Raw genomic sequence first — 24413 nt, 5'->3', positions numbered from 1 at the left:
GTGTGTGTGTGTGTGTGTGTGTGTGTGCAGATAAGTATAGAATATTTAAATTGAGTCTGTACTTTACAAAAAAATGTGTATCACACTGTCGGTCACATACGTTTGACCTTTTATATTTAATGTTTATATTCACATACGTGCATTGTCATTTATCGTTAGTAATGTTGTGTCACTATGTATACAACATCTTTTGACAGTGAATAGGCACTTAATCTTTGCGCTCTTCACTTATGACAGACATTGCTATGATGAAGGCGTACTGATCTCTCCCAGCCTCTTCAGCAGCCCATCGAGCGTCTCCAGGTTTTGTGCTTTTTCTTCTAGCAGCTCATATCGCAAACTGGAAATGTCCTGCTTGATTTCTTTCAGCTCTCCTGGATTCAAAAAAATAAATAAATGCAAAGCTATCAAAGAAAATGTTGATGCCAGCATGGGAGGACAAATGGTGCTCTTTATTGTTTTACCTTCAGTGATCTCATCGCTCTCTCTGTCTGCTTGTGCTTTGATGATGTACCGCTTTATTAGCCGCTTCATGATCTTCTGTAACCAGTAAAAGGGAAAGGGGTTCGAATTATGAACAAAATGTTCTGTGCAAAAATAACACATTAAAACAAGTAATAAAATTACGTTTTAAAACAGTGAAATACACAAACACGTGCCTGATATCTGGTTCGGCTGGTAGAAGCACCATATCCTGAGTTTTTGCTTACTCCAAGCTGGAAAATTGAGCTCAAATTAGCTGAACAGAATTGTGACATTTCTGTGGTGTGGCAGTAATACCACTGGGAGGTGCTAAGGCTCTGCCACTAACGCTGAACTATCATGTTACCTTTCAAGCTGCGTAAGGATAAACATTGGATATATTAGGGAATTAATCGCCATACTGTGTGGTACCTGGTTGAGTTGTGTCTCATTTTTCTCTTTGCTGTGTCCTTCAACTAACTGCAGGAGCAAGGACTTGATGCCTGTGGCCAGTCCAAGCATAGATTTTGGGCTGGGGACTAGGTTGAAGGGCACAGGGAGTGTCCTTCCCTCCTCAAAGTAGGAGAACCAAAGTTTTGCACGAGCAAACTTCCACTCGACGTCAGCATCATCCTAAAAAAAATTAAAAATCACGAGGAAAACGGGGAAATGTATCAGGGAAGGGAAATATACATGTTTGACAGTACAGAAGGGGGAAAAGCCTGTGGTGCATTACAACCACCAGTTGGTATGAAGTGTGGACCAGCCACTCCTTTATTCACAAGGGGTCTCCACATATTGACATAGCAGATTCTAACAACAGTCCTTCCTCACACAACTCCAAATACATTTATGTCTCCTCCCAAAGTTAAAACCAAGGATCTCTTGCTTGTTAAGCAAACATGTCAATTACTATGGAGCCACTTGCCCTCAAAGAAAAAAAAGAAGGAAAACTCAAATCCTAACTCAGGTTAATACTACCTCTGACAAAGTAATAAAATATGTTCAACAGTTTCGTCTTCTCCACAATAATCACGTTTCCCTATATAGGCTCGCCTTTTTATAAACAATGTGTCAGCAAACATACCCGCATGGGCACACAGTGGGTAGGTATGGGTGAAGTGTGGACCTGAGTAAGCAGTGAGCAGGGCAAATTCACTATGGGTTACCCACAGAAAACACCTATGGGTTAGCCCAGGGGGTAAAACTAATGTGGGGCCTTAATGGGCTAACCCATAGGTGTTTTAGTGAGGGTTTTCTATGGGTAAGCCCACTATATGAAAATCCTCACAGGAATCCAAAAGGAAAAAATTACTATGGGCACTACATTAGATGCATCCACTGTGGAGCACCCACAGAATTACTTCTTGGGAGGGCAAAGGGATAAAACTGCTATGGGCCCCTCATGGGCTAGCCTACATGGGGCTCACGTAGGTTTTCTGTGGGCTTACAGAAAACTCTTATAGAGACTCCAAGGCCAACACTGCTGTCAGCCGTGTGTGGGCTCACCTAATTGGGGCTCAGATGGGATAAGTGGGGGTTTACCAAGTCCACACAGCAGGACACTTTACCCACAGGTGGGTCTATACAGGCATAATTGCTGGGTAAAGGAAAAGGCCCTGATTTAATTTAGTTGTATTCACATTCTGTGACACAAATAAATTAAAGTAATTTGCTTCCCTTTATATCTTAATTTAAATGACATTATTTCTCTTTATGAATGTGTGTGTGCTTGGGTGAATGAACCTTGTAGTGAATCTTTGCTAGAGTTAGTGCTATATAAGTACCAGTTCAACGTGCGCTACATGTGGGGCTGCTTTTTCAGCCCATGCTTCATATTTTCAAGCATGCATCTGGGGCACAGAATGATTTACCGTCTTAATGACCTACCTCAATCTCCTGGAAGGAACTATTAATCATGGCAATGAGCATGTTGAGCAGCACTATCACCATGGTAACATTGTAAACTCCGTACAGGACGTAACCAGTGTTCTCGATGAATTTGTGTCCGTTGTTGATCACTACGGATCTGACCTCAGACAGTCCAAATATAGCCCAGAACAATGTCTTGAAGCTCTCCTCCAGGCTGGACGGATGCACAGACGAATAAAGGGACAGAGGGAGAACAGAGGGAAGTTATTTTTGAATTCAAACCAGCCGTACACCATCAACGTCAGAGATACTCTTTTAGTAAATCAACAGAAGGACAAAATGTTTTTTGGAGTTAAAATTACAGAATAATTCAGAATAGTGTTGACATTATTGCACAAACATGCAAGTTTAGCATGAATTTATTTGGCACAATGAATCTGATTTTGAGGCAACATGTCATATTTTTATAATACTCTATTATGACTGTGTAAAGGTTCAGCTGTAACTATTTGTGCTAATGGGTCCCAAGATAAATGCAAGATTCTTTTCATTACTGCCACATAATTTTGCTCTTTGTTTTGAAATCCAAGATACTTTAACTTTTTCTGGACTCAAAACTTCTTCAGCTGTAGGGAGATCAAATCCCTCCTGGGTGCACTGATGATAAGTTTTGCCCACACTATAACCACAACCAGTGATAAGGGTCCCAAGGGCTTGGTTTTAAATGGTGACAAGCCACAAAAATGTTGGGGCTTCTTTTAACTGTAATAACCACAAAATGAGTGGGTCTACCAAAGAAACAGCTCTCAGATCTTGGATAAGAATAGTTAGAAAGGATCAGGATATAAAATATCTGTGAACCCTTGTGGTGATATCCTTGGTTTGGATTGGTAATCTATTGTTGATCAAGAATTGAATCAAGTTTCATGATGAATTCGTCTGTGCAAGTTGATGAAATAAATAAATAGATAAAAAAACAAATTCAGATGTTCACTGGTATTGACTTACGTTGTGAAGGCATCATTTTGTTTTGCACCCAGGTAGTAAGAGTACAGGTTGAACATGCCGATCATGAACGCCAGAAAGACCAAGATGAAAATGACCATGAACTTAAAAATGTCCTTTACTGTCCTTCCCAAAGAGATTTGCAGGGGACCGAAGCTTTCGTTGGCCGGGAGGATATAAGCAATCCGAGAGAAGCTCAGCACCACTGCGACGGCGTACAGGCCCTCTGATACCAACTGGGGATCTGACGCCACCCACTCGATACGAGCTACAAAAGAACACAAGCGTAAGTCAGAAAATCACCTTTGATTAAAGCTTGCAATTATTGTTTTAAGGCACACTGAAGATTATTTTGATAAATGAGCACAAGCCGGGCACTAAAAATGCTATTTAACAAAGGATGTGTTAGCCACGCGGCTTAATTTCATCTTGTTCTCTTTAAAGAGAAGGAAAAACCAAAAGTTAATTTGCCAATAAGCACAGGAAAATCTAGGGCGACAGTGATACTTTTTACTTTTTACATCTATAGACTGACAGCTACAACAGACACAACATTAAAGCCATGAACAAGTGAAGTTAATCTTTTCCTTATAAATCAATCTTCAGCTCTGAAACCTTGGGTTCTGGCATTTCTGCCGATGTTACTTTGATGCTTGCAACCTGCCTAAAAGTTGTTTCCAGCCAATCACATCACCTCATGGCAGTGTCTCCCAGCAGGAAGGAAACATGTGTCTTTTGTTCTGTTTCAATTCAATCTTATGTATATAGTGCCAAATTACAACAACAGTCACTTCAAGGTGCTTAATATTGTAAAGTAAAGGCTCTACTATAACACAGATTGTCCTGTAAAGACTCTCCCCTCACCCCCAATCGGTCATGGCGCATGGCTACCCCTCTCTGCAAGAGGTTTCTTCCTGTTAGAAAGGAGTCTTTACTTCCCACTGTCACCAAGTACTTGTTTATAGGGGGTTGTCTGGTTGTTGGGGGTTCTTTTCAAGTGATTTGCTGCTGTATAAATCAAGCACATCATGGTATTTGAATTAGTTCATGCGATGTGTGAAAATGTGAAACTGCTCACCCATAGTGAAGTAGTGTATCTCCTTAGGCAGAGTGACATTAATCAGCGTTGTGTAGTTTGCATACACAGAGGTCTGTGCTAAGTTAGCATGTCTCAGCGCAGAGAAGCGGCAGCTAAAGGAAGCCAGGAAGATGGCGAGCATCCCAAAATCCAAGAAGTTCCACGGCTCAACCAGGTACTCCCCTGGTCCTTGACTCCAGATCTCCTTTACCTCTGCCCAAATCATACCTGCAGCAGGAGCACAAGAACACAAATGACATGATTCGGCAGATGTTCAGTTGTTTTTTTAATTGTTTGCTTTTTTATTATCTATCATCACCTTATGCTCACCTATGACCCATGAGATGATAAGGATCTCCATCCAAGTGAAGGGTGTTGTAGTCATGCGGTAGAGCAGCAGAGGGTCAGAGCTGCCCGGGAGCTGATGGTGTGTCATGTTTGGCAGCAGGGTGGTGCCTGCAAAGCGGTCAGCAGCATTCAGGATGAGAAGACCCAGGAAAATTGTAAAGGATGAGGCATGAGCCACAAACTTCATGAAGGGGCTACGCATCACTTTTCCCACCTGAGAATGAGAGATGGAATAACGGAAGGGTGAGAGGAAAGCTTGTACTGTGAATGATCTTTATGGATGTAAATATTACTTACTCTGGTGCATGGGGCAATCCAGTAAGCCACAGCCAGTCCAGGCAGTCCTATAGCCACCGCCAGCACCACCAGCAGTTTGATGGCAGTGGTTTGTTGTCTCAGGCCAGGCAGGTTCTCATACCAGATACTCAGCAGCTGCTGCTGGCAGTTAGGATGAGCCACAAACTGAAAGGCACAGATGAAAGAAGTAGGACAGAAGAGTTAAGGAGAAGGAAACAGGAAAATAAAGGCTACTGGAAGCTTAAGGTAGAATCCTTAAAGTGTGATTCTATTTTTATTTATTTGAAACAGAGAAAAGCAGAAATCCATTACACCTGAGAGCTGAAACTAGAGCAGATTTATTTTTGTTTTTATTGATCTGAACATTTAATCGATTTATGAAGAGTAATTTTCTGGCATTTTACAAACTGATTAATGATTTAAACCACACAAATTGGCTTCTAAAACGATTACATCCAGACAGCTGCAATTAGAAATGAAGACAGATGAGTTCAGACTCAGCTCAACGTGACTAAGTGCTACAAATATCTTTATATCAAAAACACTTGTCGACAGCATTTTGATGTTTCACACTATAAATTCCATTTTTCATTTCTATTTTTTTTTAATTGATCTTAAAATTAGGCATTGTTTCCCAGCATCCATAGCTGTTGTTGTTGTTGTTGTTGTTTTTCTCACCTTTGGATATTTGTCTGATTTTAAAAGTTTGTTACCCTCATGCAGTAATGTTACGGACAGTCCAACTCATATAGAATTTTTTAGACAGACACCATTACTGATATTTGGTGATTTAAAAATCTGATATATTAGCCGATATTTTTTTTTCTTTCAGGCACACTAGAAAAAAAAATTCCCCAAAATGTGTTATGTGTAGTTACTTTTTACTAAGATAGTATAACAAAGCAGTTTAAAAATAAACTTGTTTTATTGTCACATGACTCGTTTACACTCTGCCCAACTCTGCTCAGATCAGCTGGTTGTTCTGAATACTTTTCCAACACGGGAGCTGCAGAGCACCTTCTAGTGGAAAACTTATGTAATAACCTTCGCAACACAGTTGAGCGATGTTTCTTCGTTCTCTTCTTTAGTTTTCATTTATCAACCTAAAAATGGAAATTATTTGCCAATACTGATATATCGGCAAATAGCTGTTATCGGCCAACATATCAGTTTGGCTCTATGTCGTCCACAACTGGAATGACAATGACAGTTTTTAGTAGGATATCAATCTAAATGGGTTATGCTGCTCCCATAGCACAGATAAATGTTTGCAATACTTCTAACTTGCTCAGAAAACCCATGTTTTATCCTGCCGCTGTGTCATTGCCTGTTTGAGAACACACTGACCTTTTTGAGCTCGTATTTGATGGCTAATTTGAGTCGTGTGAGGGAGGGGCGACCTGGTACATCATAGCTATCGTCCGAGTCAGTTTCTCCATTTAATATGGCCTCAACTTCCTCCGTGCTGCGACACAGGTCCAGAAGGCCCACCACGTAATCCTTGCACTGGCTCGAAAGGCGGGAGTAGTCATTCTAGAAACATGATGGAGGAAATGTGCATCAGGAGTGAAACATTTGAGATGATTTGGTAAGATGCTAGTAAGATGCAAAAGGTAGTTTTTAAATGATGTTTTCATTTATTGAGAGCAAAAAGCTATCCACACTTGCCCCTCAACCTAATAACTGTTTGTGCTATTTCTAGTAGCAAAAACAGCAATCATGCATTTCTGAAAGCTGACAGTGAGTCTTTCACAACGCTGTGGAGGAATTTTTAGCCTACTCTCCCATGCAGTATTGTTGTCATTCAGTCACATTGGAGGGTGTTTGAGCCTGAACAGTCTGTTTACGGTGATGTCAAAGCATCTCCGTCTAGTCAAAGTCAAAGTCTGAGACGAGACTTTGACTAGGCCACTCCATGTCATTGCTGCTTAACCTGAGTGCTCTTGAGCTTCAGGGAATGAATGGACATTCTCCTTCAGGATTTCCTGTTAGAGAGCAGAATTCATGAATATATCAAGTCAACAGCAAGTCATCCAGGTCTTGAAGCAGCAAAGCAGCCTCCGACCATCACACTACATCACCACCACCGTGTTTGGCTGTTGTCATGTTTTCGTTATGGAATGCTTTGCTAGTTTTATGCCACATGTAACAGGATACAAAGCTTCTAAAAAGTTCAACTTCTGTCTCATCAGCCCACAGAATATTTCCCAAAAGTCTTGGCAATGTTAGCAAGCCTTTGTGTTCTTCCAAGTGTGACAAATATGGAAACGAATAAGAAATCGGGAAGGGGGCAAATACTTTTCACAGCATGAACATCAAGAAAAAAATGTGTAGGCTGTATTTGGACATCTCTGCTCAGGCATCCTGTTGTTTATTTATTGTACAGTACCCACAGCATACTTTGGTACTCTGAGCCCAGCAATAATTACAGCTGTTGTTTATGTGTCAAACCAAAAATCTGAACAGTGACCACAGGATCTAGACCCTCGTCTGTTCTTCTCTTAAGGTTCATAAAATGTTCATGGGTATTTTTAGGGTATGTGTACAGCAGTGATAACAGACAGTGCACATTAGTTCTGCTGGACTTGTGTTTGCATTTTTGTTCTTGTCGTTGTATTTGTACCTTAAATTCTTTCTCAATATTAGCTAGCATGGCCAGTTCATTGCTGAGCTCCAGTGCTGCCAGCACTGGATCCTCATTAGACAAGGAGAGGTAAGCAGGACTGGCGAGTCCTCTGTAGGCATTGATCCTCGATCGGGAGTGGCTGAAGGAGTCAAACTGCTGCTGGTAGTTGCACGAGTCACAGCCACAGAAGTAGTCATGAGGCGGATCGATGCGAGCCCCTTTACTTAGCAGGGTGTAAACAATTTCATATTCCTGACAGTGTGCAGCCAGTATCACTGGAGTCACGTCATGAGAAAACCTGCAGGAGTTTACACACAGAGAAACATGCAGATAGTACGCAGTATCAGCATTCGCCTTAGCTTCGTTTCTGCAAACGAGGTTTAAGTTTCAACATTTTTATGAATGTTATGAATTTATTTAATGAACTTTTCTGCAAACTAACTGCAAAAAAGCAACAAAAAAAATAGCAGCAGCTGGAGCAGTCAGTGCATCCATCATAGTTACATTGCGTCACCAAGCATGGACATTTCCATTTATACCTCACTACCCCCCTATTGTCAGCTTCTTGTTGTTGACTCGTATGAGACTATGACAGTTGTGGAACATATTTAACTGCTTTCTTGTTCAGAGATAGATTAGATATAATATCTCCAATCAGCACATATGAAGCTACTGCCAGAACTAGCTTAGCTTAGCACAAAGACTGTAAACAGGAAAATGATTTGCTGCTAAATCCATCTGCCAGGACTTCTAAACTTAGTTTCTTTAATGCAAACAAACTTAGTTGCCAGTGGAAAAAAAAAAAGCTGTATGTAGCTGCATGATGAAAGCAAAAACGAGCCTTGAAACCAAATATTAAGGAGAGATCTGCATGTCAGGAACTTGTTTTTATAAAACACAAGTTTTGCTATTTTATTTATTGAAGCTTTAATTTGCAAACTTCACACAACAGCTTTATGAAGCAGCAATAGCAAAAGAAAGAGTCTGCTGCTGCTGATAAGCCACACCTTGCTCACAACATGCTCATCCCCCACCCCACTTCCTTCTTTCCATCAGCACCCATGTTCATGATTATCGCATAAATACACTACCCACACTTCTCTTAACCACACAATAACTGGATACATTTGTGGCTAATACTGTCTCTTTATCTTACAGCATCTGCCCACCATAAACTGAGTAGCTGCTCAAGTGTCTGAAAGACAGAATCACACAAACCATTGAGGTGTTTAATAAATACTCAATACATATCTAAAAAAGTCTCATGTTTATGCATGTTCCAAATGTTTTCCTGAAGTGCAAATGTGCCTAATAAAGTGTCCGCTATTACCTTAAACAAATATACAAATGTAAGTAATGAAACACCTCTTCCTCACACATACCTTGTCCCGTCCTCATCATAAGCATAGAAGTCATCCAACATGTCTGCCTGAACGGGGCTTGCTGTTAGACGACGGGCGTCTCTAAATGAAGGGTGGCCCAGCAAAGTCTCTGTGATGCGAACATAACCTTTACCTAAAACAAAAACGGAGCAAACTTGTTGGTAGTACAACTTCATTTACACTGCTGTTGCTAAAATTGCTGAATCTTAACGATAACTCTAAAATGTTAGCTTACATAGCATTTGGTAGTTTGCTGGAGTTTGTGATCATTATTGCAGTTTTTTGGGGGGGCTGGTTTAAAGTATTTTTAACCATTACTGAAGTAGTTGTTAAATTTCCTAATCATTTGTTAGCATGCCATAATGGCTCAAACAGAATAGCTCAATTTGAAAGAAAATGGTCCTTTGAACTCTTATTTTACTACCTTAAAACATAAACTGTGGAGAAATTAAATGTATATTTTCCTTCCAATGCCTGCAGTGCATAATAGATTTTGATAAGGACCGCCGTTATCCCACAGGCCATACTTGGAGAACCCCTGATATAGGCTATCTACTCAGGTTGGTCACAGTTTTTCAATACTACATCGCCTGTATTTATTTTTTTTTAAATGATGACTTACTAAAGAAGAAAACATACATCCTCAGCCTTCCTGAACAATGGAACCAACCTTTAATATTGTCTTTTTTTAAAGCAACAATCTTTTAAATCTTGTAACTGCTAACAGGAGAGGCTAAAAGTCTAGTCTTTTGTACTCGTGCTAAATTAGCATGTTAGCAACTTAGCTAGACAGGATTTTGCAAAAGCCAAAGTTTAGTCGTCTTGGGCAGTAGTTCTCCAGGATTTCTCAGGGCCTTTCAAAGGTTTTTCTTTAGGCATTGGCTTCTTTTCCCCTCATTTTTAGTCCAGACCTGAGAGATGCATCTGAACCTTCAGCTGATCCATTTACTGTTCACTGGCCTCATTGGAAGGGTGGCTGTCAAGAAGACCTTCTTAAAGAAGGAAAACAGGAAAACTGAGGTTTGCCAAATTTCCCAATACGTGGACTGAAAATCTCTAGCAACAGGTCATATTGAGCACTGAATCCAAATATGAACATTCTGGTTCAAATCATCATTATTATGTATGAAGGAGGTCAGCAGAGACGTACAACAGTAAGTTGGTGGAGAGTCTTTAAAGGTTTCAAGCATCATAGACAGTGGTGTTGAAGATGTTGTTAAAACCAATGAAATTACGAACACAGAAAAGCAAACTTTTTAATTTTGATCCGTCGTGCAATACCATCTGAAAAGCATCTGATTGTCAGTGGCTTCATTATTCAGCATGACAGTCATCCCAAACACACTGCCAATGATTAGTAAAAGCATACCTGTATAGAAAAACACACACTTGCATACTATCAGTGATGGACTGGCCTCCCCAGAGCTCGGACATCAGCATTATTTAAGCAGTGTGAGATCTTGACGAGAACAGAAGGCAGCCAACATCCAAAGTAAAACTTTGAATTTCCTTCAACAGACCAGAGAATGAAGCTACAAGAGCTGAAACTATGTTAAAGAATAAAGGTGGTGATACCAAACATTGATTTTGAAGTTTGTTAGAATTGCACTCTTTTTGCTTTATACACTACATTCCCATTGTCCTAGCAAAATATAAAGAAATAAGTAAAATGTAAAAACGTAGTCATCAACAATCTCCTCAAACTAAACACAAAGTATTTCACCAGAAATGGTCCAAGTCTGGCCCGTTTGAGCAGAAAAATGCTAATGCAACTGTGGTAACATTTTTGCAGGCGGCTGAGTGGCTGCAGGATGTATGAGAAACTTGACTCAGAGGCTGTGGTACAGAGGGGTTAACAGTACTGAGGCAATTAATCATTATTATTAAGCAATGTCACTAGACTCATAAAGAGACACAGCTATGTAAGGACACAGATTAACGGATAAACGGTTACATAACTGTGGTTCCATCCAGTCAAGCAATGTGTTGTGTCTGACATCTTTGGAACTTTTGAGTGATATAGACATTTTGCCATATTATGTGTTTTTGGCCATACACAAATAATCAGGTCTTACTGATGGCTAAAAGGAGAGCGTCGCCCACTCTGGCCAAGTCTGCCCTCCCCAGCAGCAGCTCTGTCACCTCCAGATGTTCGTTGGCCACTGCCAGCTGCAGTGCATTTTGGCCCATGTAGTCAACAGCGTTGACGTTCAAGTTGGGTACATGCAGCAGCATACGCCGCACCTCTGGTATGTTCCCGTATTCAGCTGCTTCCAGGAAACGCTGCTCAACCTCTGACAGGCTGACTGAGGGAGCTGAGAACATGTAGGCAGGTCCACGGAGAGCCTGGCGTCGTTTAGCAGCAGTGAGACGAGCCATAAGCTGTCGCTCAGAGTTACTGTGGCTGCCAGAAACAGAAAAAACACTCGGTGTATGGTCCACACATGAATTTACACACAATGTAGTTCTCAACCAGAACGGTGCAGGTGTGCTATCCACACAAGTAATGAGAGAGAGACCCACACACCCGTGAGAGAGCACTGAATCACAGTTAGCCTCATTCATATACTTGCCTACCATAATCTGCAATTAGTAGATGTAAGTTAACTTTTACCTAGAGAACAGATGAAATAGTATCAAGTTACAACATTTTCCTGGTTCTGTATTTCTTTCTTAATATTCTTTTAAGATGCATTATCTAACATTCTGTTCTGCTACATCATATGAGGTTTGTTGTTTATGCCATGATGGCTTACAAGGTTTGCACATAAAAACGAAGTACTCAGTGCATCAAAACGACCAAAAGGATTCCCAAGCAGGCATCAGTGTGTGACGAGAGGAGCATAAGAAGAGGTTGAGAAATCCTGTAGCACTGAGCACTGAGGCTAATGTAAATAACGAGGCAGGAAATGCAAAAAAAATGGTTTACATTATAAGCATTATGTTACTCATAAGTTAAATTACGTTTACTAATGGATCATGGGTTCTGAAGTACACTCTCTAATGTACATCAGTCTCCCTCCCTCCATCCCAGAGCGCTGACCTAGAGTTAAACCCAATGAGCACCTGTGGCTGTTTTGCTGGTTGCAAGTTAAAGAATGCAAACTGAAGAACATTGTGCTTGCAATATTTAGTGAAAATTACCATCAGGCGTCCAAATATGTTTTATCTTCTCCTTCAAACTTTTTAAAATCTGTCAGTCTTATCCATGATTTTAACAAAAAGATGCAGAGGATGAGCATATATGCCTGCTACACCTCTGGCAGACTTACCCAAGGCATCGTCCGGAGCAACACGTTTCCTCTCCAAAATCATCGTACATGAGCAGGTTATCACGGCTCCTGGCTCTGGGGCTGTCGCTGTAACCTGCAGTCCGGCTGGCATGATGAACTGCAAGCGGTCTGTGGTTCATCCTGGAGGTGATCGACAGCAGAGGCTGTGCTCCCGTTTCATGTGAAAGACTAATCAAGTGTCTGTGGCACGTCTCTCTCTCTCCGTCTCTCTGTCGCCCTCCCCCTCTGGTTTTTTCTGTGTTCTTGAGAAAGAATGCATCCTTCTGGGTCCCACAACACTTTTCCTTACGTGACGCATTGAACTTTACAGATGTGGGAGGAAGCTCAGGGTTGCGACTGAACAGGCTCAGAGTTACTACAGATGTAGGTTCATATTTGTCTCAGCGGTTTCACCAAGTCCTTCATCTCTTTCTTTGATATTACTCAGTATTAGTCGTGGCAATAAAGGTGGATTTGTTACAAAAATAATAGGAGTAAAGAAATGAAATATTCTCATGATATAGTGTCTTACCAATAGTTGTATTTTTGACTCGTAAGATGCTATTTTAAACTGCATTGTTTAGAGTACGTGTTGAGAGTTTTAGTGTGTGTGTACATGCGTGCAGAAGTGACTGATGGCTGATGAACAGCAGATGAGATTCCTCAGGGTTTAAATTCCCTGTAGACTTTGCTTCCTGTGTGCTCCCACTCTCAGCTGATCCTGGTCCAGTGTGGGAAAACTCTGTACCCAATCACATGTGTTCATGTGTTTACAACTGTCCAGCTTTTAGTAGCTCTTTGCAGCAATATTGTGATCATCTTCTGCTTTATTGTCCCATAATTCTTTTATTTGTTTTGTTGCTACCTATGTCAGCTGAGAGCACTTTTTGTCTGCTTTCAAGCTGAATTTCACATGAAAAAACCCCTTACAGTCTGTAAAAAGTCTCAGCGTGAAATCAGCCTGATAAAGCAGGATCTCCAATGCACAATTGTGGCAGAGAGAATTGCCTTTTAAGGACCTGATTGCTGAAGATTAGCCAGTTTGGATGTGTCGTGGCGTAGGGGCGTCACATTTCAGTGGGAGAATAGTCGGGGCAATGGGGGTAAAGTCTGACAAATGTCACCATTGTGGGTTTTTGTTAAGATTTGCTCGTCTGAACAGAACAGACCTGAGATCTGGATGTAAACACTGCCAGCCTAAACATACACACTCTTACTGAGGGGCACTGAGTGGACAAGTACCTGGACAGTCCTTTGTGTGTCCTCCTCATGTGTGGGTGTGCGTATTGATTAACTGCGGTGATATGTAGGCATACCAGACCACACATAGAGCCGGCGCTCCTTCAGTGTTATCACCTGAATCACTGACGCTAAAACACACAAGCACAAACACACACATATCACACACACACAGACAAACTTTGGCACCAACAGGACACCGTACATGTAAGCCCCACAATGCTGCAGCTAACTGGAGTAGAGTTACCAAAGCCGTATACTTTAAAGACGTCACTTGAAATGATGAAGCCACCTGAGTTCAAGATATTTCGCTCATAGTTCATGTTTTGTTGGGCTGAACGCTGAAGAAGGAGGGGAGGAAGAACAAGAAAAACACACACGCACACAAAGGCCCGGACCAAATTGTTTCCTGTGTGGAAGCAGCTGTTCTGCAGCCTGTGCATCTGTTCTTTGTCCAATAAACCAACCTGAACCTGCAGCTCCTTCCTTCACCCAATCCCACCATTTTCTCGCTCTTCTTTACTTCTACTTCTCCTTATTTTTTATGTAACAGGTAAAACTTAGACACACTCCAGACTCTCCCGAGTTTGTTTTTTATTCTGTGTTTTCTTTCTCTAATGTGTGAATAATAAGAAATCAGTATCACTGCTGGTTTGTTGGACACCTGCGAGATTAGAATACACCAGTTTCTGTGATTCTCTGGCGAAACTAAACAGTCTGAGGTCCTGCCAGCGTGCTCAAGAGGCTGCGGTTTTCATTACAGCTGCAAAGTGTCTAGTGCTCATCCAGAGAGACGATAATAACAGCGTCTGATTCTTGGAGCGCTCAAAAGTTCTGATGCGCATCCAAATCATCATTTGGTAAAAGATTTACTGAAACAGGAAGTCTTTAACACCACGACCTTGAGACAGGTATGAGCTACTGTTGGTCGTTACTGTCTTACAGGATTACCAAACTTGATTGCTTTTAATCAATGACTATCATGTGATGCCCCTGAAGGGGTGAAACCACGAGGTTTCTGCAGACTGATTCAACACGGTGGTTACACTGAGATGAATCAGGGGGCTGATTCAGTTTCACACGTCAGTGTGAATGTGACCTCGGGGAAGAAGAAGCCCCAGTTTTCAGCTGTAGCCTCGGTAACCTTTTCTCTCTAATCCAGTGATTTGATTGTGGAGCAGGGAGGGTACTCTGGGTGTCTGAAGCAACAGAGGTCCTCTGGCTTGCTAACGTATTTATTTGGGGAGGTCGCATTTAGTTTCTGTTTGATCAGACCTTTGCAGGGTTTTTCTTTTTTACTAATCAGGCTTGGATTTCATGGTTGCGGATTATTTCTGCTGCAATAGTGACAGAAATAATCTGGTCAATACTAATAAACTGCATGTGATGTAGGTCTCAATCGGTACACTTTGCTGAGATTCACAGCACCACCTACTGGACTGGATCAGTTTAAGTTCTCCTCCCTTACCTTGGTGTGTATGTTAGCTGAACCAAGATCAGTTGAAACTGACAGGAATGCAGCAGAGTTTGCAATTAGTGTAAAAGAAGAAGAACACCATAAGTAATTGGCTGATTTTATTTTATTTTATGTTGGTCACAGTGAAAATAGTAATCCAGAAGAACTATATTCTGTTTTAATGAAGCTTTTAGTCATGCATTGCAATGATCCATTTCTTCCCATCATCTCTCAATTATTGGTTGCAATCCTCCTGATCTTCATGGTGACAGATTTGATGGTGTAGGGGACTCCGTTGTGTCTCCAGGTGTCCCACACGATGTGCGTCCTCTGCCCCTGGTTTCGCTCTGTGTCTTCGGGAGAGCCGTTGAGATTTGCCAGACCGCACTGATTGAACCACCACCCCGTGTGGTTGTGGTGAATGCTGCAGCTCTCCACCGTGCAATTGCCAATGGAGCAGAAAGGGTTGCAGCCATCATTGTCGACATCTGAGGCACTGAACGGTGCCGTGTCCTGGTTCTGTTCCTGGTTGTAGCCTCGAAACGCATCACCTGCACCAGAACACGCAGAAATCCATGCAGACATGCAGGAGACACAAAATAACCAAGTGGACCGGTCGCCGGTGTTTTAATTTGCACTTTAGCAATTTTTAAAAAATAACATTTGTTTTGTGAAGTTTAACTTATTAAGCCATACCTGCACTACCTGCATATCTGCCCAGGTGTATGCTGAAGAACTGCGTTTCACTGTCAAGGCGGAAGTCATCATACGATGCATAAGAGGTGACATCGTCATGGGAGACTAGAGCAATGTGAAGCTGGAATCGAGTATCCTTCTGGTTTACTATGTGAAACACCTTCCTCAAGCCCAACCAGTGTTCTCCTAAACACAAGACGAGAGATTTAGTGGTGAAGTGAAAGGTATAGTTCTGAATATGTGTAGACTGATAAAAATGAGACGGTGTGACAACTTTGAGGAAATGCTATGATACCTCACTAGGTGATGGCTAGCTAACCTTAGTATAAATACTGGGAACAGAATCAAAATGCTAGCCTGCCATCCATACACCGATAGTCCTATATATACAGCAGCAGCCTATTAAAACTTATCCTCTTCCTGCTTTGCTAACGTTTCCTCTGTGCTAGTCGTTATGCTAGCACAACTTTATGTGCTGCTCAAGCAAAAACCATTGATAAAAAATGAAAGTTCCTCCTAGACTGCAGTTCCTCCAATGGCTGCTTTAGACTGGATCAACAAGAAAGTCGATTCCAAAAGTAAAATACTCTGTAACGCACACCTTTAGACTGTATTAAGCCTTAAAGTGATGGATAATTATGGTTGTTGTGGCAAATGAATTCACTCACAATGGAAACCTACGAATCCCACAACCTCAGGTCCAGCAGATAGTGAACATTATGTTGGTCAGTGGTTCCCAAAACATTCTTTAGCTGATACTATAAAGTATATTTTGAGCATCTAGCTTACCATCATCTAATGTTATTTTTAACAGTTCAACCTCAAAGAGGATCTCTTTGATAATGTACAACCTGCAAGGTGTCCAAAGCCATCGACATAGCCATCCCAGGATCTTTTGAAGTCAGTTAAACCGTCACTCCTCCTCTGCATCACCGTCCATCCGCCTCCCATATAGTCCATCTCACAGAAAACCTGCAGGACAAGCTTTGCTTTGAGTGTCGGCCACAGAGTGAATAAATCACTGAAGGAGTGAATGAATGAATTATATACATGTACCTCAAATGAAGAGTCAGTGTTCTCTGGGTGGACTATGTAAATGCCACTGGGGATCTTGGGGACGACTGACACGAGGTTGTCCTTGATGTCGCTGCAGTCTCGTCCTAATCAATGCAACAAACACTCTGTTTGGTCACCAGGAGAGTAATTTAATCAAATTTATGGTGAAGCAACTTTTTTGATTTATAGCCACTAATGACTTGAAGGACTGTGCACTTCATGTAATAATTAGTCACTGAGCTTAATATAAATGGCATCAATTTATTCTCCGCCTTCGCCGCACAATCATTATATATTTGTCAGAGCTGTTTTTCTCTCTGTTTTTCTCCGTCAGAGCTGTTTAGTTACTCAAATGAGGCACAAACTATTGAGTTATGATAGACTGTACAAGTTAGTGGTGCAGTTCAGCATCTAGTGGAAAATATGTACCTCCAAATTTGCAGATTTTGAAGATTTCTGATGTACTAAAGGTTTAAATACCTTCTGGTGTGGCTTTGTGGGTCAGAAAAAAAAACTTTTACGAACCTCAGATTTTGAAAAAATGCTGTTCTGTTGATTCTATTTAAACCTTTTTCTAAAACTGATATACTGGTGATTTCATTTTTAAATAATGGACAAAATTATGCACCAGGTTTAAAGATATCCTCAAAGGGAGGCCATAGTGTTTATATCAACGTTATCTTTTATTTATATGCTGTTATAAACATAGATCACATTAAACTCAGCTCTTGGCTCTATATGATGTTTAAACAGGGGATGTCATTAATATGGTGATCTCTGGATTGAACCTACTGTTTAAACCTTATGTTTGTAAGGGGTAGCCTATTAGAAGAAATACAGGAAGGGGAAGGAGCTTCAGTAGCTTCTTAAATAATGATTCACAACTTAAATCACCAAAGGTACAGTACTTTTCATAATTCACCATGTCACTGGGTGTTACTAGTTAGCGTTTATGTCTTTCAAGCTCTATAATCACAATCGTATGTGTTTGTGTGTGTGTTACCATGAGATTGTACAGGTTTCATGGAGTACATCTCAGTGTTGCTTCTCTGAACCTCCAAGCTGAGCGTTTGCACTTTGGTCATCAACTCTGTGACCTGGAAATATGACATCACTGTAAATACATTCAGCCAGTCTGACGATCACAAACACTTAACAGATGTTTAACAGATGTTTAACCTGACTGCTTAGGATGTCCAGAGCTCTCTGTTGCGCCTCCATCACATCCCTCATCAGTTTTCTGTTGCTGCGTCCAAACGCAAGCAAAGACTGCTGCAGCTGACCTGAACACACACACACACACACACACACACACACACACACACACACACACACACACACACACAAAAGTACACACACTGAACAACACATGAAGGTAATGGGGCTAACAATAGCACAACAAATCAGAAAAGGCTTTACCACAAATGGATTGTTTCTCATCTCGCAGGAGTTTGACAGTGATGTCACACGGGATGGTGCATGAGTCCTGACCTTTGACTTCACCAAGAGGTCTCTGATCTTTGACAGGAACATCAGCGAAATCTCGATTGTCTAATTCCGATTGGTTTATATTACCTCTGTTCTCTTTGTCCTGGAAATCAGGAGAAAAGGACAATGAGAGAGTTCAATCTATAAATCAGCACTTATGTGTAACTAGCCTGGAAAGTATGACTCCTGTGGCTCATTAGAGACTGAATAATGTCAGCGTTGTGTTTGTTTTCTGCCTTTTATATATCACATGGTTTCTTATTTCAAATGTACTACAGAAAATGTAGTTTCTAGTCTACTTCCTGACTCAAGTCCCCTGAGTCAGGAAGTAGACACTCTGTTAGTGTTTTAACCTGATTAGCTGTTGTGTTTTAACTTCTCCACCACCAACCGAAGGAAAAAAAGACTTTCATCGTGGGATCAGCAGTGCTGTAGGTCAAATATCGCACTTGGCTGAGAGTAACTCCAATAAACCGAAAAAAGATTTGTAACCGACAGTAAAATATGGCTTTTGAGGTATTTCACTTTATCGTTCCACTACAGCACATTTTGGATGGAAATTGTGCACAGTCCTTTGAAACCAAGTAGGTTTCACGTGACTGAACCTACTTGGAAAGATTGATCAGCTCTAATAAGTAGTTAAACTCCACCTAAGAAAACGTTTTGGAAACGTGCTGCTTACACATTATTGCATCAGCAAAATAAATTAAAAAATCTACTTACAATATGTGGATATATATGCATAACAGATACTTTTACCTGTATATTTTCTTAATAAATACTTATTTTCTTTCATTTAAAACACAAACTCATAACATGATCATTTTAAAGATGATATAACTAATTTAAAAAAAACAAGAATTTGTGGCTTATATGGGCATTTCTTGAAGCACTTTAACACCTTTAAATGAGCTCCCTCACAAGTCATAATTTATAGCTTCCTGCTGTAACTCCTGATGGAGGAGTGATATTGATCAATAAGACAGATGACAAGTTAAAAACATTCATAGCATGCAGTGCGGTACATACTGCGTAGGAAAGAAGCGAAGGCAAAAGCAGCAGGAGGACAGCTGCTGTCCACATCATCTCAGTCTTTTCTGACTGTGATTATTTCCACCAGGAGCTGAAGGTGCTGAATTCGGTCCGCCAGCAGACACGCCTTCATATGTTCTTATTTTTCCACAAATTCTTTCCTTTTCTAATCGTCTTCTCTGCTCATCTACGAAGTATTTCTGCATCTTCCTTTCATTTTTTAAACTACTTTTTTTTTCTCTACACTGCCTGTCCAACTGCTCTTTCTCCACCTCCATCAGTCACTCCTACTTTCTCTTGTTACATTCCCATGACAGCATACCCTTTAAAAGAGGAGGTCACATTTGTTGATAAAACTCTGGCAAGTAGCTGAATCTGCTGATTCAGAGCCATTACCTTCCCCCTCAGTGTGTCTATTACTGAGCATTGTTGTTTTACAGGTTATATCCTGCCATCAGCATGAGAAACAGATGTGGAAAAGGGAAATGGGCAGCTTGTTTTAATGTAGGAACCTTCTCCCTCTGCTTGTGTCTCTGCGTGGGAGCTACAGCTGAAGGTAGGGAGGAGTGAAGGCAGGGTGTCTTTGCTGCTCGTATTTCCTCCCAGTTACTCTGTTTGAAAACAGTCTCACCCTCCTTGACAGTCAGAACAATTACTTCAGTTAACTTGGCACTGAAGCAGTAAAGAAAGCGTTCCACTCAGACTCCAGCCTGTCATTTCCCTGGAAAACTGTCCTGCAACTGCCAAACTGAAGATTTGCTGCTGTTCTTAACCTGTGTGAGTTTACAGCCATGGTCAGTGACAGGAATGTGAAAAAGCCACATGCTGCAGCCTCTGGGCCCCCACATCTGTCCCATGTTACATGCTCTTGTAAAACAGTCTGTACAAGTAAATGAGAGCTGAGATAATGAGTATATTTAGACATGACTGCGTGATTAATCAAGCAATTAATCAAACATACGGTACATTAAAATCTGTTTGTGTTACCAGGGAGGATTGATACTCTCCTATTCCAGCACAGTAAATGTGACAGAGCTGGGAGAGAGTTAGCCTAACATAAAAGAGTAAGTACGGATCTGGCCTGGGTAAAGCCTGAATATTAGCCATCCATCCATTCTCTTCTGCACATCCTTATCAGGGTCGCAATTGGGCTGGAGCCCATTCCAGCTCCTGAATATTATAAGTTGGCCAATTCTATCATTTAAAAATTCTCTGGTAAGCTGTGGTAAGCCTTGGTGTTCACCTGGACAAGCTGGAGGAAGTGGCCGGGGAGAGGGAGGGGCTAGGCTTCTCTGCGTAGGCTGCCCCCATGACCAGGACCCAGATAAGCGGAACAAGATGGATGGATGGATGGATGGTAAGCTGGGGTGTTTAAGCATGCTCTGTTGGTACTAAAGAAAATATCACCACCAGCACCAACCTGAATGGTTGATACAAGGTCAGCTGGAACTAAGCTTTCAGGCTATTTTTTGCAAATTTTTTTTACTGCAAACACCTGAGAGTGGTGAAGGCTGCCTACTGTCAGAGAGTCCACTGGATACCCGCATCCATCCTCTTGGAGGCTATCCACCCCCAACACGTACTGCTCACACTTTCAACCTCAGACCGGAGGTACAGAAGTGTGAAATGGAGGATCTCCAGACTGAAGAACTCTTTCTTCCCTGCTGCCATTAGACTCAAACACTTGACAGGAGTTCATAACCTACTGCATTTCATACATGCTGATTTATAGTTATGAGATTTTTTATTGTCTTTAAATTATTATCTATTCCATCCATCCATTTGCTTCCGTTTGTCCTTTTCAGGGTTGCGGGGGGCGCTGGAGCTTATCCCAGCTGTCAGGGCGAGAGGCAGGGTACACCCTGGACAGGTCGCCAGTCTGTCACAGGGCTAACAGACAGGGACAACCATTCACACTCACATTCACATCTATGGGCAATTTGGATTAATCAATTAACCTATCCCCACCAACTGCATGTCTTTTGGATGGTGGGAGGAAGCAGAGTACCCGGAGGGAAACCGCGCAAACACGGGGAGAACATGCAAACTCCAGAAAGACCCCGGCCTGAGTGCTAACCACCATGCTGCCCATTATTATCTATTTTACATGTGAATTTATTTCTGTTTGGCATCTATTGTGGACAGCAAAGGAAGAATTTTATATTACAGGAGAATATGTTTCTTTACTGTGCTTATGACAATAAAACATAGTTGGGATGTCACAGCAGAAATCAAGACTCATCAGAGCAGTCACTGTTTTCCATTCTTCTACTGTCCAATTCTGGTGAGCAAATTGTAACTGTAGAAAACCCCTGTGATTTGTGTATATAGACTGTTCCACGGACCCCCTCTGACCACTGCTAAGATGGTACATTCCTCCCATCCTTTGTTTGTGTTTGCGCTGGTTCGCCGTGATAGCGCTGGTGGAGCTGGGCTGTTGTGCTGAACATGTGTCGTGCGTGTGCGTGAATGATAAGTAAGTGCCTTGTATTTGTTTGTTCTATGGTTGTAACTTATCATACACTTGCCTATGTACATTGTGTGATGCCTTTATAGAGTTTTCCAGCGGTTTGTGTAGCCACGAGACACTGTATATTCACGCTGATTTGACCAAAATGGCGCTACCCTTGTGAACTGAGCTGCCCAAAGTAAAGATGGAGTCTATCCCTGTGCAGCAGCACATTTGTGTCCACCAGGGGGTGGTGTTTAGTCATTTCTGTTCAATCCTTTCTGTATTATTTAGACCAGCTTGGTTGACTTTAATTGTTTGCTAATTGTAATTTCTGTTATTTTACAGAACCACACACACATATACATATATTCACACGAATTCACTTCTGGAGATGTTTGGATTAAAGGAACCCTAATTCTCATTGCTGTGGACCCTCTCTTTCATCATATAAGTCACCTGTGCCTTCTGACCGAGGATAGGAAAATCCTGCTGTAATTTGCCAGTTTATTAAGCACACACATGTCCAGTTCAGTAACCTCAGTTTCTGTTTTTTGCTGACAGGAGTGGCTCTGGTGTGGTCTTCTCCTGCTGTCGCCCATCTGCTTGAAGATTCAAAGTGTTGTACATTCAGAGATGTTCTTCTGCATACATTGGTTGTAATGGATGAGGTGCTGCAACTGAGACCCGCCGTTTGTCTTTTCTGGTCGGCGAGTGGAGAATCGCACAGGCTGGTCTGCAAAGAGAGCTTTAGGATGCTTCCTCCCACTGTCCACTGCATCGTCCATCCACAGGGTTTGCAGGGCTGGCTCAACCCATGGCTGCCACACCACTAAGATGTTTTCAGAAATATGCAAGAATGCAACAATCATGTTTTACAGTCCTGTGGTCTCAGCCTCGGATACTTATTAAATCACACAAAGCTCATGTAGAAACAAACAAATGAGCAAAATATGTTCTCCTTAATTTCTGTCAACCACACGTTTCCAGCTATCATGGTTGCTAGGCAACCTGGGCAGCGCGACGGAGGCTAGACCGTCCCATTTCACAAGCCTCGCATTTCCGGCCTTAGCGGTCTTTGAGTACGCGGCCCTTGAGGACCATTGAAGCTGCGTACTTTAAGGCTGCAGACCCTGAATTGGGATACAGCCATAAAAACCATGAAAAAATATTGCCGTAATATGAAGCGATAGACTTTTTCATATCGCCATCCATATGTGTCGTTATATCGAACAGCCCTATTTTGAACTCTCCTCGTCCTTTGAGTGCGCAGTCGCCTTTGTTATATAGCAAGGTATTTAAAATGAATAAATAAATATCCCGTTCGTTGACGTCATCATCTCTGCCACATGAGTCTATAAATAGAGGTGCTTTAACACAGTTTACCTTGGTGCGTCTTCAGTAACAGCCAGTTGTTTTTGCAAAGCAGCAGTCTTTGACAAAGGTAATACCTTTACATTTAAATAATTCAGGGAAAATTCTTTTTCTTTTGACACTTGTCCCTGCAGCAGTTCCAAAGTGAGTCAATGGAGAGAATAGCTCGGCGTTTAGAGTTGCTCATAGAGCAAAATAGAATGATTATTGCTAGGATGGGCAACATTGAATGGGAGTTGAGTGTACAAAAGGAAGAGAATGCGATTGTGAGGTGTGAGAAAGTACCACAGAGTGCTTTTGCCAACTTCGCAAGTAACTTAGCTCTAGGTCTAGGTCTAGGTCTTGCCATAACGGGCGGTATTTTCGGTGCAGTTTGCCTGTCCACCTTGACTGGTTAATTATGACATAATAACTATACTGTGCTCTCATTTATGTTCAGTTTTATTTTGCCCTCACCTCCTAACCAGTCATGACAGAAGACTGCCCCACACTGAGCCTGGTTCTGTCACAGGTTTCTTCCTGTTAAAAGGGAGTTTTCCCTGTCTACCGTTGCTCACAGGGAATCACTTGATTGTTGGGATTGAATTTTTGGATTGAATTTAATTGCTTTAAACTGAAAATCAAAAATTCAAGTGAGGGGTTGACCAGGGCTCGTGAGGTGGGTTGGGTTTTTTTTATTTGTAATTTGATCATTAAAATAAAGAAAATTATATTTAAAGATATATATTAATTGCTCTGTGTGTTTACTTCAATGAAGACGTGTAGTTTTTTGTGATAGAAAAATATAAATTGTCCAAAATATTTGAGAGTTTTTAAATTAGCACTGCATGAGTTTAACTGTGGCACAGACAGCTGTCAATCCTGGTGAGTGAGAGTTCAACCTCCAAACTGAACCCAGTGTGTTACTCGCAGAATCACAGATTTACTCACATTTACTGATTGTTCTGTAGGGTCTTTACAATTTTCAGCCCCTTCAGGTGACTGTTGCAATATGCAAGCAGGAGATGGTGGATGCTATATTACTACTAGTACAATACTTTTAACTCTGTAGCAGACAACAGTTTGATAAAATGCTATGAAAAAAAAAGAAACCAAAAGATTAGATTCTATAAGTTTCAAAAAGATTTAATTTATATATTTTATGTGCAAATTCCCTGCTGACTCGGCCTCAGGATGTCTAGAGGCAAGAACCAAGCGCACCCAAATGAGCGCACCAGTGATCATGTGCGCATCACGCAGAGGGAGAGTGAGGGACGAAAAGCAGCAGCAGAGCATGGCAGT

The 24413-nt window shown here is 41.4% G+C and overlaps 2 protein-coding genes across 3 annotated transcripts; both read right to left on the bottom strand.

Moving 5' to 3' along the window:
* Positions 1-97: 97 nt before the first annotated feature.
* Positions 98-12593, bottom strand: trpc6a (transient receptor potential cation channel, subfamily C, member 6a). The gene is made up of 14 exons (XM_005751046.1): positions 12343-12593; positions 11146-11474; positions 9071-9203; positions 7686-7986; positions 6410-6595; positions 5063-5227; positions 4748-4979; positions 4418-4645; positions 3343-3607; positions 2353-2548; positions 895-1095; positions 660-716; positions 465-540; positions 98-374 (listed from the first exon to the last, which is right to left on the bottom strand). The coding sequence occupies exons 1-14, from the start codon at positions 12480-12482 to the stop codon at positions 244-246; spliced, it is 2640 nt and encodes an 879-aa protein (XP_005751103.1). The 5' UTR covers positions 12483-12593; the 3' UTR covers positions 98-243.
* A 2559-nt stretch (positions 12594-15152) lies between these two features.
* On the bottom strand, positions 15153-19555 carry angptl5 (angiopoietin-like 5). 2 transcript variants are annotated; one of them, XM_005751044.1, is made up of 8 exons: positions 19307-19555; positions 18209-18380; positions 17969-18072; positions 17793-17886; positions 16790-16893; positions 16585-16705; positions 15734-15919; positions 15153-15588 (listed from the first exon to the last, which is right to left on the bottom strand). In XM_005751044.1, the coding sequence occupies exons 1-8, from the start codon at positions 19361-19363 to the stop codon at positions 15269-15271; spliced, it is 1158 nt and encodes a 385-aa protein (XP_005751101.1). In that variant the 5' UTR covers positions 19364-19555; the 3' UTR covers positions 15153-15268. The 2 variants fall into 2 exon arrangements, with proteins under 2 accessions (XP_005751101.1, XP_005751102.1); XM_005751045.1 differs by having other exon boundaries at positions 15743-15919.
* Between the last annotated feature and the right edge of the window lie 4858 nt (positions 19556-24413).

Source organism: Pundamilia nyererei, unplaced genomic scaffold (assembly GCF_000239375.1).
Source record: "Pundamilia nyererei isolate P.nyererei 1_Seehausen unplaced genomic scaffold, PunNye1.0 scaffold00297, whole genome shotgun sequence".
NCBI lineage: Eukaryota > Metazoa > Chordata > Actinopteri > Cichliformes > Cichlidae > Pundamilia > Pundamilia nyererei.
Note: the sequence above shows the minus strand (reverse complement) of the source record. Positions and strands in the feature narration are given on the sequence as shown.